General features: G+C 41.4%; 1 protein-coding gene across 1 annotated transcript in view; it reads left to right on the forward strand.

The window, feature by feature from the left end:
• The window catches only part of ADGRA3 (adhesion G protein-coupled receptor A3), a 115,981-nt gene that overhangs the window by 55,079 nt on the left and 47,546 nt on the right, over positions 1 to 13,356 (forward strand). Inside the window, exons 8-10 of the mRNA XM_084902312.1 lie at positions 758 to 922; positions 4,167 to 4,368; positions 5,539 to 5,694. Of these exons, the coding sequence (XP_084758438.1) occupies positions 758 to 922; positions 4,167 to 4,368; positions 5,539 to 5,694 (523 nt within the window). The remainder of the gene's footprint in view (positions 1 to 757; positions 923 to 4,166; positions 4,369 to 5,538; positions 5,695 to 13,356) is intronic.

Here is a 13,356-nt window from a genome sequence, read left to right on the forward strand (position 1 = left end):
GTCTGATTACTTATCATTTGTATCTACTTGGAAGCAAAGCCTAATTTGTCCTGTGGGGGTGGGGAGTAAAGGTTAATTAAATGCTCTGACATTTGCTCTTTAATGAATAGGTTTTATATGAGAGAATTGTGGCTTCATCTTGCAAGTCAAATTTCCTGATAACTGTTGAGATATATAGCCGTTTTGGAAATTAAAGTAGACTTTTATGTAGAAGCTCCTTTTGTTAAACCATTAGTGATTTACTACCTCTTCTTAGAGACTTAGCAAGTTATTTCTTGCATAACCCTTCTTCCAAAGAATATTTTACCCTACATGTTTTCTTAGTTACATACTTTAAAATACGAATCTTCTTTGTTCATGCGTAAATCTTTCCCGTAGAATCAGTGGGAAGGTAGATGTTGGTTTTGCTTTGGAATGTGCCAGGATGTTTCTGCCTTTGCACTTGCTGATCCCCCTCCCTGCTGTGCCCTGCTCTCCCTTTCTCTGAAAGAGGTCTCAGGCATTATATACCATTGCACCTTACTCTTGCTTCTGTTCTCGCCCTTGCCATCGCATTTAAGTCTCTTAACCTGCTTGTCCTGACTTGCTGCTCAAGTGCTTCAGTGGAGGGACATTTTTAAAATTGGTTTTAATCTAACAAGCGCGTGGCCCGCAATTTGCATTTGGGCATATTTGCTAAATGAGTGACAGAAGCCCAGGTTGTTTCCCTGTTTGCCTGACCATATTTTCTCTCTTTTTAAAATCTTTCTTCATGCAGTGCCCTAACCATTTCTAATATTCAGGCTGGATCAACTGGAAATTGGGGCTGTCACGTCCAGACCAAGCGCGGAAACAACACACGGACTGTGGATATTGTTGTGCTAGAAAGCTCTGCGCAGTACTGTCCTCCCGAGAGGGTGGTAAACAACAAAGGTGACTTCAGGTCAGTGGGTGAAGTGACTCGCCCCATGTCCCTTCTTATCCTCGAAGGCACATGATTTGTCTCCTATTTTCAGTAAGAATGTCGGAGAAATGTATATGTATTCATATATCTAAATGGAAAATATATCTATATCCACCCATACCTATACCTATACCTATACCTATACCTATACCTATACCTATCCTATACCTATAACTATCCTATACCTATACCTATTCTATACCATACCTATACTTATATCTATACCTATACCTATACCTATCCTATATAATAAAGATGTTATATGCAAATGGTCATTATACTGTGAAGCATAATTACTGACTGTGTAACAACTGGATCACGGATCAGCAGGAGGGTGGGGCAGCGAGCTACAAGCAGGCTGTGGAGAGCTACAGGAGGGGGCAGGGCAGCAAGCTATGGGGGAAGGGGGAGGAGCTACAGGAGGGTGGAGCAATGGGTGGAGAGCTACTGGAGGGCAGCAGGGAGCTGCTGGCACACAGATTCATGGTTAGGGCTACTAGTACCTGTGTATATCCTTATATATCTGAGGACTATACTTTAGAAGAACAGTGATTTAAGAATCATTTATAGAGATAATATATATATATATAAATGGTCTGATCTTTTTCTCAAATCTGTTGATTTATGAGTCCTAAAGGTAGAGCCAGAAATGTTCATTTTTTAACAAGTGGTTTTATTGAAAAAGTTAAGAACTATTGCTATAGTAGAGAAACATTTTGGAAATTCTAAAGTACAGAATTCAAACTAATAGTATCTTTCCCCCCACCCCCACCAAACTTGGGAAGGTTTTATATTGCTAAGTCACTTTTAACTACTGGCAGTTAAGTGGAACCAGAATTAGGAGAAACACATCTATATTTCCCTCCCCTATTTGGTTCTTCCAGCTTAGCAGCCAGAAGAAAGAAGTGGGGGAGGAAATTGGATTTGTGTTTATTTCTTGACCTGAGTATATGGTAATTGGCATTCATGATTGCCAATATGTACATCTTTGGAAATGAAAGCTATTGGGTGGCCTGAAACTTGGGAGCCATTTGGTATTGGACTCGGTTAACATAAGCAGAACGACTGAAAGACTGCAAATTAAATTTCCCGATAACCATTGTGTTAGTTTTTTTGTTTGTTTATTTTTTAGAAAGTTTAGAATTTGTAAGAGGTAACAGCCTTTACCTTAAACTCTCTTTATGTTAAAAAAAAAAAAAGTTGCTTGAAGACATCCTTAAATTTATTATTTGCCCAATGTTCTTTATGTTCAAGATTTTAATAATGAGTTTGTAGTGTCTATAAATGCCAGGAAATTTGTTGCTTTTAAAAGCAGCGTGAAGATTGTGAATGCCAGTTTATATTGTGTGTGACTGGTATCATTGCGGTCTGTGGGTGTGCAGCCCAATTTTTAAGGATAAGAAATCCTTTGGTGTTAGTCTTTCAAGTCCAAGCAGCATCATTAGCTCCGCTAGTTCTTCATTGCTTTTTTAAAAATTATCTTGTTTTAATTCTCCTTCGCATGAATATGTGGAAGTCAGCACTTATTATTGCTAGTGGATTAGTCTTTTATATGGATCAACTGTTCATCTGAAATACTTACATTGTGTACCTTAAGTAAAATAGGTAACATTTGTTAATTTTGTTATATTCAAAATATTTCATTAAATAATTGTAATATATTTTCTGTTTATGGTGGATTTTCTATTTTTTACTTACAGTGTTTGGGTGTTTTATATTTTTAAAAATAGAAGAGGAATCTAATCATTCAGCTGATTAATGAATTACTCATCTTTTGACATGCCTTACGGTATTATGCATTTAAACTTGCACTGCATTCCTAAGAATTTAGTTTAGTGTTGCTTGATCTATTTATGCAAATTTTGGTGATGAATTATGTTTTGTTGTGACGGGTATAATTTAGCAGTTCCTATGTTGCCCGTCAGCTTTAACTTTTATTAACTGTGCTCAATTTCATTGCCGGTTGTAGAGAAAGGGAGCTCAGATAACAAAGGTTTGCCTAGCCCAGTTTGTGATGACCTGGCACTTGCATAGGGAGGGGCTTCTCCCAGACAAATGCGGTTTCATACTTCGTTGGGGGCCTCAAGACCCCTCACCCTCACCCCAAGTGCAGACCTTTCCTGGAAGGACTGCAGGACTCATCACCTCCTTGCAGTGACAGCTCAGGTGTATTGTGGTGATGAAGGCAGAGTCTACTCCTTCTCCAGCCATGAAAAGGCAACAGCCTCTAGCAGTGATTCTGCCCGGGGAGGCCCAGTGGAGGCTCAGCACCCAGAGTTCTCACTGCTGGTCATGCAGGCACAGAAAGTTTGACTCCCAGGAAGAAAGCAGGTGTTCTGCGTAACCCATTAGCTTGTGCCAGCAGTCTAGCCACAGTGAGCCGCCCTCACCAGCTAACGGTTCCCGGGCACTCTCCCGATTCCAAATTCCTAGATGCCACTGAGGGGGGTCAGTGTGGCACGCAGGCCTCATTAGGGGCGACAGTCCTAGCCTTGCCACGGGAACTCTGGTCTGAGCGTATACTAGCTCTGCTTCTGCAAAAGGCCGCATTCTCATTATCCTGGAGAAGATTCTGACCTCCTATACTGTGATATCAGCCCACAGTATCTTAACAGTAATTAAAAACAAACGCAAAACACTTTGTTGCACCATTTTTCATTTTTGCTGAACAAGATACAGTTTCCCTGTGTTTATAGCAACATTTAGAATATTTTATGAAAATATCCTATTCTGTTATGCTATTAAAATATACCTGGCTATAAGCTTTAAACTGTTTAGGCTATGTTTACCTTTAAAATATAATTTGGGTCTTTATTTTTTTTAATATATATATATTAATATATATATATATTAATATATATATATATAATTTATTTATTTTTTATTGATTTCAGAGGAGAATGGAGAGAGAGATAGAATCATCAATGATGAGAGAGAATCATTGATCGGCTGCCTCCTGTACGCCCGTCCTTGGGGATTGAGCCCGCAATCCGGGCATGTGCTCTGGGCAGGAATTGAACTGTGACCTCCCGATTCCTAGGTTGACACTCAGTCACTGAGCCACACTAGCTGGACTGGATCTTTAATCTTAAAGGAGTTTTGTTTGCCTTTTCTTCTTCTTGATTTTTCCCCCCTACGACTGTATGTGGCATGTTCTCATCCTGGGTTCCCCTCCTCTGTGGCTGTGCGGGTTTCTTACACTGTTTTGCCCTCGTGTGCCCAGGTGGCCCAGGACGTTGGCGGGCATCACTGCCCACCTGCAGTGCACGCGGAATACCCATGGCAGCGGGATCTATCCAGGAAGCTCGCAGGACGAGAGGAAGGCGTGGCGCAGATGTGACCGCGGTGGCTTCTGGGCAGATGACGATTACTCTCGCTGCCAGTATGCAAACGATGTCACTAGAGTCCTTTATATGTTTAACCAGGTAACGGGAAAGCCTTCGGGGTTTGCTGAGGTTGCTGAGGAAGCACGGTGTTCAAACCATTTACATAAGATCTCTCTTTTACATGTAAATAAATCATGGGGACTTGGGGATAATACTTCAGTTGACTGATCTGTTTTTTGGAATAAGGTCTCGTCTTCCCAACGGGTGATCCAGGCCCTCTGTGGCGCCACTCTTTCTCTCCTGTTACCACCTGACCTTGATCCTTTGTTTGAATACCTTTGTCATCTCTGTCCACCAGACAGAATCCCAACCATCCTTCCCATCCACCTGGGTGGCCAACTCCTGGGTTCCTTTCTGTAGTCCCTTTGTCACAAGTGACCCCTTGTTATTCCTGTACCACTCAGGTGCCATTTCCTGTCCTTCTCTGCACCTTTCTTTTTTATCCTCTCCTGAGAATATGTTTTTATTGATTAGAAAGAGATAGAGAGAGGTAGAGGGGGAGGGGGAATCTTTGTGATAGAGAATCTTTGGTTGCCTCCCATGTACTCCCCAACTGAGGATTGAACCTGCAACTTTTTGGTATACTCGACCATGCTCCAACCAACTGAGCCACCCAGCCAGGGTTCTATGTGTCTTTTTAAACCAAATCAAGCTATCAGCTGCTGGAAGATAGTTTCTGCTACACATTTTCTTATGATCCTTAGCACCGGGTATACGGGTATACCCTTTTTGCAGTGGTTGGTGCTGAGTCACGTTTAAGTTAATAAATACATAAATGTAAACTGTCCCTGGCAGTGAGTGCGTGGAGACACAGACAAGTAAGTCAGTGGTTCATTCTCCCGTGCGGGGCGGCATTGGTCCTCCCAGCTGGGATTCTCAGGAAAACATTCAATAAGCAACTGGGGTTGCGTTTGTGTAGGATTTGGATAAACAGAGGCCAAGAGACAGTGCAGCATGTTTTTACCTGGTGGAGTTTGGTGTATTTATTATATTTCTTTCCAAGTTTTCAAAACATTGCACTCAGGTTCCTTTGCACTAGAATTGCATTTTCTAAAGTTTGAAGAAGCATGCGAAGGAGGTCATGGTGAGCAAATGATGCAATGTGACTGCCTTGTAATATTACGAAATGCAAAAAAAAAAAAAAAAAAAAAAATGTCCAAAATTGTGTTCATCCACGTGCTGAGTGCTGCCTCTTACCTTTTCATGTAGATGCCGCTCAATATCACCAACGCCGTGGCCACGGCCAGGCAGTTGCTGGCGTACACCGTGGAAGCAGCCAACTTCTCAGACAAGATGGATGTTATATTCGTGGCTGAAATGATAGAGAAATTTGGAAGATTTACCAAAGAGGAAAAATCGAAAGAGGTATTTTTTCTAGTTCCAGGTTGTGGTCATGTGATAGACTTGAATCTTTATGTTTGACACCTGTTTTGGTTGGCTGTCTTTCAACTAACTAAATACACTTTCCATGTCAAAAATTGTCATTGAGAAACTTACACTCTGTTAGTGACCTTTCATTGGGGGAACTGGAGGTGAATGGTCAGCTCTTGGAAGCGAAGGGATGTGATAGAGCGTAGCCTTCCTGTGAGAAGGAACCTTTGCTCTACATGCTATCTTTAGGGTTAGCCAGGGCCGCTGGTGGCTGGCTTTCCAGATTTTTCTTACCCACACAGTCCTCTGTTCATTCTTCTGCATAAGGTGTAGTCACCCAGATTGTGTGTTAAGTTACTTAATTCCTTTGGTAATGTCCTAGAGCACATGTGTCAAACACAAGGCCCGCGGGCCAAATCCAGCCAGCCAGGCCTTGCAATGTGGCCCGCACCGCGCTGTCATCACTGCACTCCGCTGTCAGTTTATGACATTGTCAGTTTATGACTGTTCAGTAAACCATTCGGCCCGCGATTTAGGCTGGATTTTAGATTTTGGCCCCTTCTCTGATTGAGTTCGACACCCCTATCCTAGAGAAATGCAAGAGTGTCCTACCCTCAGCTCTCGAGCCACATGCAACTCTTTGGCCCTTTGAGTGTGGCTCTTCCACAAAATACCATGGCCTGAGCGAGTCTATTTTTTAAAAATATATTTTATTGATTTTTCACAAAAAGGAAGAGAGAGGGATAGAGAGTTAGAAACATCGATCAGCTGCCTCCTGCACACCCCCCACTGGGGACATGCCCTCAACCAAGGTACATGCCCTTGACCAGAATCGAACCTGGGACCTTTCAGTCTGCAGGCCAAAGCTCTATCCACTGAGCCAAACCAGTTTCGGCAAGGGCAAGTCTATTTTGAAGAAGTGGCATTAGAAGAAGTTTAAGTTTAAAAAATTTAGCTCTCAAATGAAATTTTAATCATTGTACTGTTGATAGATATATGGCTAGGTTGACTAATGAGTTTGCCAACCACTGTCCTAGGGACTTACTTGAAATTTCAAATTATTGGAATAGGCAAGTTATGAAAATTCCGTGGCTTTGAAAACAAGTGCATTTTAACGGGACCATATTAAAACTATGATATGCTTGTCCACATGATATCCTTTGGGGGAAAACATGGACTATAGCAGTTTTCAGAATGAATGAACAGCAAATCATGCTTGGAATGAATTTGATGATGCAGATTTAAGTTTCCAGCTACACGGGAACTTTATGTAGACGGAGACTGTTTCATTTTTTTAAAAATTAAGTTTATTGATTTTTGAGAGAGAGGAAGGGAGAGGGAGAGGAAGATAGAAATACCCTCTGACCAGGAATAAAACTGCGACCTCCTGGTTCATGAGATGGGACTCGTCCACCTGAGCCACACTGGCTGAGCATTTATACTGTTTCTTTTTTGATTGAATCATGAATTTTAGAATTAGAATAAACCTGGATCAAGTCATAAACGGAAGCCCAAAGAAAATGAAATCATTTAGCCAAGGTTATCCAGCCAGGGTAGGGCAGGGCTGGAAACAGGAGCCAGAGCCTTGCTGTCTAATCCAGAAGTTTCCTGCAGGTTCACATTTACTTTCTAGCACAATGTTGCCCTGTCCTACTATTCCAGAAGTACTCAGCATACAGTGGTAGGGAAACTGTGGTGCTAAACAAAGTCTATATGTGGGCCTCTCAGATTCATATGTATTGAAAGAAAAAATAAGCCTTGTTTTCCTAAATAATTTAAGCAAGGAAAATTTTTGGTAGAATATCTATTAATATCTTGCATTCTTGAGGTAAGTTTTGAAAGTGCAGCTCCGTACGTTGGGCATTCTACTGGACAGGATGTAACTATTAAAGGAAGGAAAATAGCTCAGCCAGCATGGCTCAGTGGTTGAGCATCTACCTATGAACCAGGAGGTCACAGTTTGATTCCTGGTCAGGGCACATGCCTGAGTTTCGGGCTCAATCCCCAGTAGCAGGCATGCAGGAGGTAGCCAATCAATGATTCTCTCATCATTGATGTTTGTATTTCTCTCCTTTTCCCTTCCTCTCAATAAATCAATAAATCCTAAAGGGGGAAGGAATATAGATATGTGTGTATATCAGACTCGGGTAAACATTTCACTGTTGTTACCTGAACTTCAAACCACAGTTTGTAGTGAGCTGTCCTGCACTTTGATTGTGACTCTGGGCCACAGCCTGCGTCCTGTGTACATTTTCTCAGCCCTGGGAGAAGCTGACTGGCTCTTGCTCTGTGGTAATACTGCCCTCCATTCCTGATTATAATCACAGTTTGGCTGCCCACATGATTACAAGCTATTCATGGAAGTGGGGTGTTTCCAGTCACTGGAGTAATTGGAATGGCATTTGGAATATGGACATTGAAAAAGATTTGCCATCATATAGATGTGTTCCCATGCCCCCCTGTTTTGATGTCAGGGACCGTTGCTCACCTCCCCGCTCCTGAAGAGCAATGAGGTGCCCAGAGGTGTGCGTTTCTCTGCGTTTGCCCGTGTGTGGTGTGAACGGTCTGCCGCTTTGGAATGTGCGTAGGGGAAAGTGTCCTGTTGGTGACGGAAGGTGAATTTGGTTTCATGAGTTATTCACTAATCATGGGCCCTTGATTTTTGAAATGGGGATGACACTTGCCCTGCTTAACTTCAAAATGTGTGCACACAAGTGAGAAAATATAGGTGCAGTAGTTACAAAGCTAGAATGTGATTTTCAAGGTTTCAGAAATTTAACATTCTTATGATCTCAGAACATAAGAATGAGGCCTTTCAGAAAAAAATCATCAGAATGCTTTAGTGACTTTAAAACCTTGGTTTGAAGGGCCCTAACTGGTTTGGCTCAGTGGATAGAGTGTCGGCCTGAGGACCAAAGGGTCCCAGATTCTATTCCGGTCAAGGACATGTACCTTGGTTGGGGGCACATCCCCAAGAAAGGGTGTGCAGGAGGCAGCTGATCAATGTTTCTCTCTCATTGATGTTTCAAACTCTCTATCCCTCTCCCTTCCTCTCTGTAAAAAAATCAATAAAATATGTTTAAAGAACAAAAAACAAACAAAAAAACACACTCCTCGGTTTGATATAGATTTCTGTCACTTTCTCACATGTTAGCCTGGGAGGTAAAGATTCCATTATCTTTGAAACCAAATGATGTAAATAGGGAGAAACAGGGAAAATATTCAGATTGAATACCTGAGGTATAAAGATACTATTATCCATGATGCATTGGCAGACATCCTACCTGATTCTTTGGAAAGTTAAACCGAAGGCTGTAGTTTTCACTGTTTATTAGTGTAATAAAATGAAATTATGAGGGTTAAGGGAGGCATCATTTTAAGTTAATTATGAAAGCAGAAAATTATGCTAAGTTATCCTAAAATGCATATGGCTTCATTGGACAAATAATTAAATTGATTTTTGTTTTACGTCCAAAAAGTTGCTCTGCTCTGGATAATTTCACAGCTGAAATACTGTGGGGCAGTTGCCTTTGTAACCTGGGATTGGATCTGGCCGACCCAAGCCGGTGCTCTGCAGTGAGGGCGGACACTAACCGCCACCCAATGGCCAGGTCCAAGCGCTGTGTTCAGTGGGGTCTTTTGAAAACAGCTGAAGGCTGCCTGTCAGGCAGATCAGCACCTGTTCCATGTTTAGGAGCGTGATGAAAGCATCCCCTGTCCATTTCCAAAGCTGAGAAGGTGGGAGAGGTCTGTTCTGGTTGTGTGGTGGTCCCCTAGCTGCACTCTAGTTCCACAGGGGAAGTGAGGCAGCTCTTAGGGCTAGTTTACTAAGCAGCTGGTTGGGCACATTGTTATGCACAGGTTTAAAAAATGCAAAGTCTTTAACTTACTTTAAAACATAGTCACTTCTGCCGAAACCAGTTTGGCTCAGTGGATAGAGCGTCGGTCTGCGGACTGAAAGGTTCCAGATTCGATTCCAGTCAAGGGCATGTACATTGGTTGCGGGCACATTCCCAGTAGGGGGTGTGCAGGAGGCAGCTGATTGATGTTTCTCTCTCATTGACATTTCTAGCTCTCTATCCCTCTCCCTTCCTCTCTGTGGAAAATCAATAAAATATATATATATATTTTTTAAAAATACTCACTTCTGTATTGGCTGTTGTTTTTTTCTTTTTACTATTCCCAACTTTTTGTTTTTCCTTCTTGATTTTTTTTTTAATATATTTTATTGATTTTTTTACAAAGAGGAAGGGAGAGGGATAGAGAGCTAGAAACATCCATCAGCTGCCTCCTATATGGTCCCTACCAGGGATGTGCCCGCAAGCAATGTATATGTCCTTGACCGGAACTGAACCCGGGACCTTTCAGTCCGAAGGCTGACGCTCTATCCACAGAGCCAAACTGATTTCGGCTCCTTCTTGATCTTGCTTGTCAGACATTTCTGTGTTGTTCAGCCTTGCAAGAGACACAGCTGAGACACAGCTGCTGGCTTTGTGGTCCTGTCCAGAGCACTGTCTCTCAAACTTGACCCTGCCTCTGTGTCACCTGAGGGGTTTGCCAAGCAAAGTTTGCATTTCTAGTTAAGTTCCAGGCGATGCTGGCCAGCATGTCTCTGAGAAAGGTACAGGCCTTGACAACCACTATTATGTGTTCATATTCTCTACTTACTTGTGTAACGTTTTTCCCTTTGGGTCTAACCTTCTGAAAAGTTTGTAGAAACTCTCTGTTGGGACATTCTAAAAGTATAGGAGAATGTTTGTATTAATACCTACATTATATCTTTCACCTTCACCAATTTTCAGTATTCCTTTCATCCATTCCTTTCTTTTGCCCTCCATCCCTCTCTCCTTTTTCCTCTTTCTCCCTGTTTGTTCATTCATTTCCTTCCTTCCTTTCTTTCTCTCCTTCACCCTTTCTCTTTCTTTCTCAGTGCTGCATCATTTAATAGTGAACTCTGGTTGTCATATTTTATCCATAGTTTTTTCACAATATAAGGAATTTTAAAATAGAACCATATTTATTATGTCACCAAAATGAGTTCTAAGTCCTTAATATCATGAAATATCTAGTCCATGATCAGTTTTCCTTAATTTTTTTTAATTAAATGATTGGTTTGAAAGAGAAAGAGACAGACAGACATTGATTTGTTGTTCCACCTACTTATGAGATATACACTCATTGGTTGCTTCTTGTATGTACCCTGAATGGGTATCAAACCCACAACCTTGGAGTATCCAACTGGATGATGCTCTAACCAGCTGAGCTACCCGGCCAGGGGGCCAGGGTTGATTATGGTTTTTGAAAAATGTAGACCTTTTGTCTGGTTACCTTATAATTTTGCAATTGGTATGTGGGATCTTTTTTTTTTTAGACAGGCAATTATGTCACCAGCAAATAACAATTAGTCTTTCTGTTCCTGTAATAAATGTTTCTTGTTTGTTTGTTTGTTTGTTTTTGTGTGTGTTTTCTTTTTTTTTTTCTAATTATCCATTGGTGAGGACCTCAGAACAATGTTGATTAGTATTGGTGATACAGGATATTAATGATAATGACCTAATTTATCATTATTAGTAAGTGTGATTTTCTTGCTTCTGCTAAGTGCCTGGGGACAATCCCAAGGTAATCATTCCCTTTGGAATTAGTTCTCAGCTAGAGGTTTTTCCAACCTTGGAAGTCCTGTGAAATCTGACCTCACACCTGTGAGAAGGTCAACTTGTGTTGATAAGCTGTGAGGGAGGACAACTTACTCCTTCTACCTTGAATCAAGATCAAGTTTCAAGTCCTTTGACTTCCTTCTTCTGTGAGGCTGTTTTGGTGCTAGTGTGGCCTGAGCCTGGAGGTGTCCTCTTTGTATCAGCTTCATCGCTGGTCTGCTCCTGCAAGGCCTGTGTGGGTGGGTCCTTGGCCCCTTGTGGATGTCAAGACACAGTCCCTGGGGGCAGAGTTCACTCGCAGAATTCCCAGTCCTACTGTTGTTTTGTTCTTGGCCTCTGAAGGAGTCTTTGTTTTCTGCTTGGTCAGTTGTAAGTAGAAAGAGACAACTCTTTTCTCTTCAGGGACTTTCTCTTTCCCCTGGAGAATTGTCCAGAGTACTCAGCTCTTGATTCTCCCAGAAAGGGAGATGCACAGACATTTTTGTAATCAGAAAACACAGAATCTCCTTCCACTGGGAGAATTGGAGTAACCTTAGAAGTTAAGCTTTTCCATATGTAGTTAGGTGTCCATTGTATCCTGCATCTCTGGACAAGTATACCTCCCAAGTTCCTAGAATTTGTTATAAAAGCAACTTTGTCTACCTGGACGAAATGTTCACCTTTCTGTTGGTAACTGAAAGGCTACCTTTATCGCCTGGGCTAGAAACATAGCAAGGATCACCTTTCTCCCAGTCGCAGCAGCTCTGCCTTCTATGCATATTTTTAACGTGTCTCTGTCTCTTTTTCTTCTCTTAAGTCTGCACTTCCCACTCTTTATGTATGTGCTCTTATTTAAAAATAATTATTTTTAAAATGTTGCTTGGCTACCTCAAATCCTTCCTGAAAGGTAATGAAGAATAAATGCAGCATTATTCTCAGCATCTTTCCCCTCTTCCTTCCTCACTTCTTTCTCCTGTTCTGTCATCATCATTATCACTGTCACCACCTCTATACCACAGTAGAACCAGAGGTTTAATATTTGCCATAGGTCCTGATCGTTAGCTCAGTGAGACCTTCTATTGAATATTGACAGTTTAAGCCAGAAGCCAGTAGTGGGATCCCAAGACATGCAGGTCTCTGGAGTTAAGAGTAACGTAAATACACTTTTACAACTTGACTCTCACTGAAGAGCCATTTCCTTATTAAAATCAATCAGGGGAATGACGTTCTTTAAGTTAGGCGTCATCTCAGTATGCTTAATTCATACCTAGGAGGAAATCCTGAAGAATACTTGGACTTTAAGAACAGCATCAGCTGCTGTTATTTTTATTTAGTCCAGTGTGGACTGCTTGTCAGTTCCCATAGTTCTCATTTGCATTCTAGCTATCCCCAAACAACTGCCCCACTTGCTGCCTCACCCATACTGTGCCTGTAATTCTTGCTTTCCTGGTGACTAGAATCAACAAGAGTGCCCCCTGCTGCTTTCTGCTTGAAAAAGGAAAAGTGTAGAGAGAAGTCCAAAGGGATCTAGATTATTTGGCTTTTCTATTAAAAAAAAAAAAGGGGGCATTAATTGTTTAATAAAGATATTTTTTGTTATATTTTTTCTCTTAATTTACTATAGAATGAGATGTTCTAAGCATTTTTCATAGGATTCCCAACCTCATTTTACAAATGAGCAAACTGAGTCTTGGAGAGGCTAATAATTTACGCCTGGGCATCTAACTTGAGACAGAATTGAAATCTTAACCCAGGAGAATTTAACTCCCAAGCACATAAATATCCTGCCTTCAGTGTTATATTACTTTCCTACTACATTGAAATGAAATATTAAGTTTAGTTTATGTCATTATCTTCTGTGTTTCCTATGCCACCACATCAACTTCATGAAATTTACTAATGATATGGTCTCATTCAGATCAGGATTCCAAACATATATACAAGAGTGGGCAAAAATAGGTCTACAGCTGCGAGTCCAGGAAACACAGAGTTTATTGGGCTGTTGTAATCATCATAACCTGCA

Source organism: Pipistrellus hanaki (genome assembly GCF_964339955.1).
Source record: "Pipistrellus hanaki genome assembly, chromosome: 1".
Lineage (NCBI taxonomy): Eukaryota > Metazoa > Chordata > Mammalia > Chiroptera > Vespertilionidae > Pipistrellus > Pipistrellus hanaki.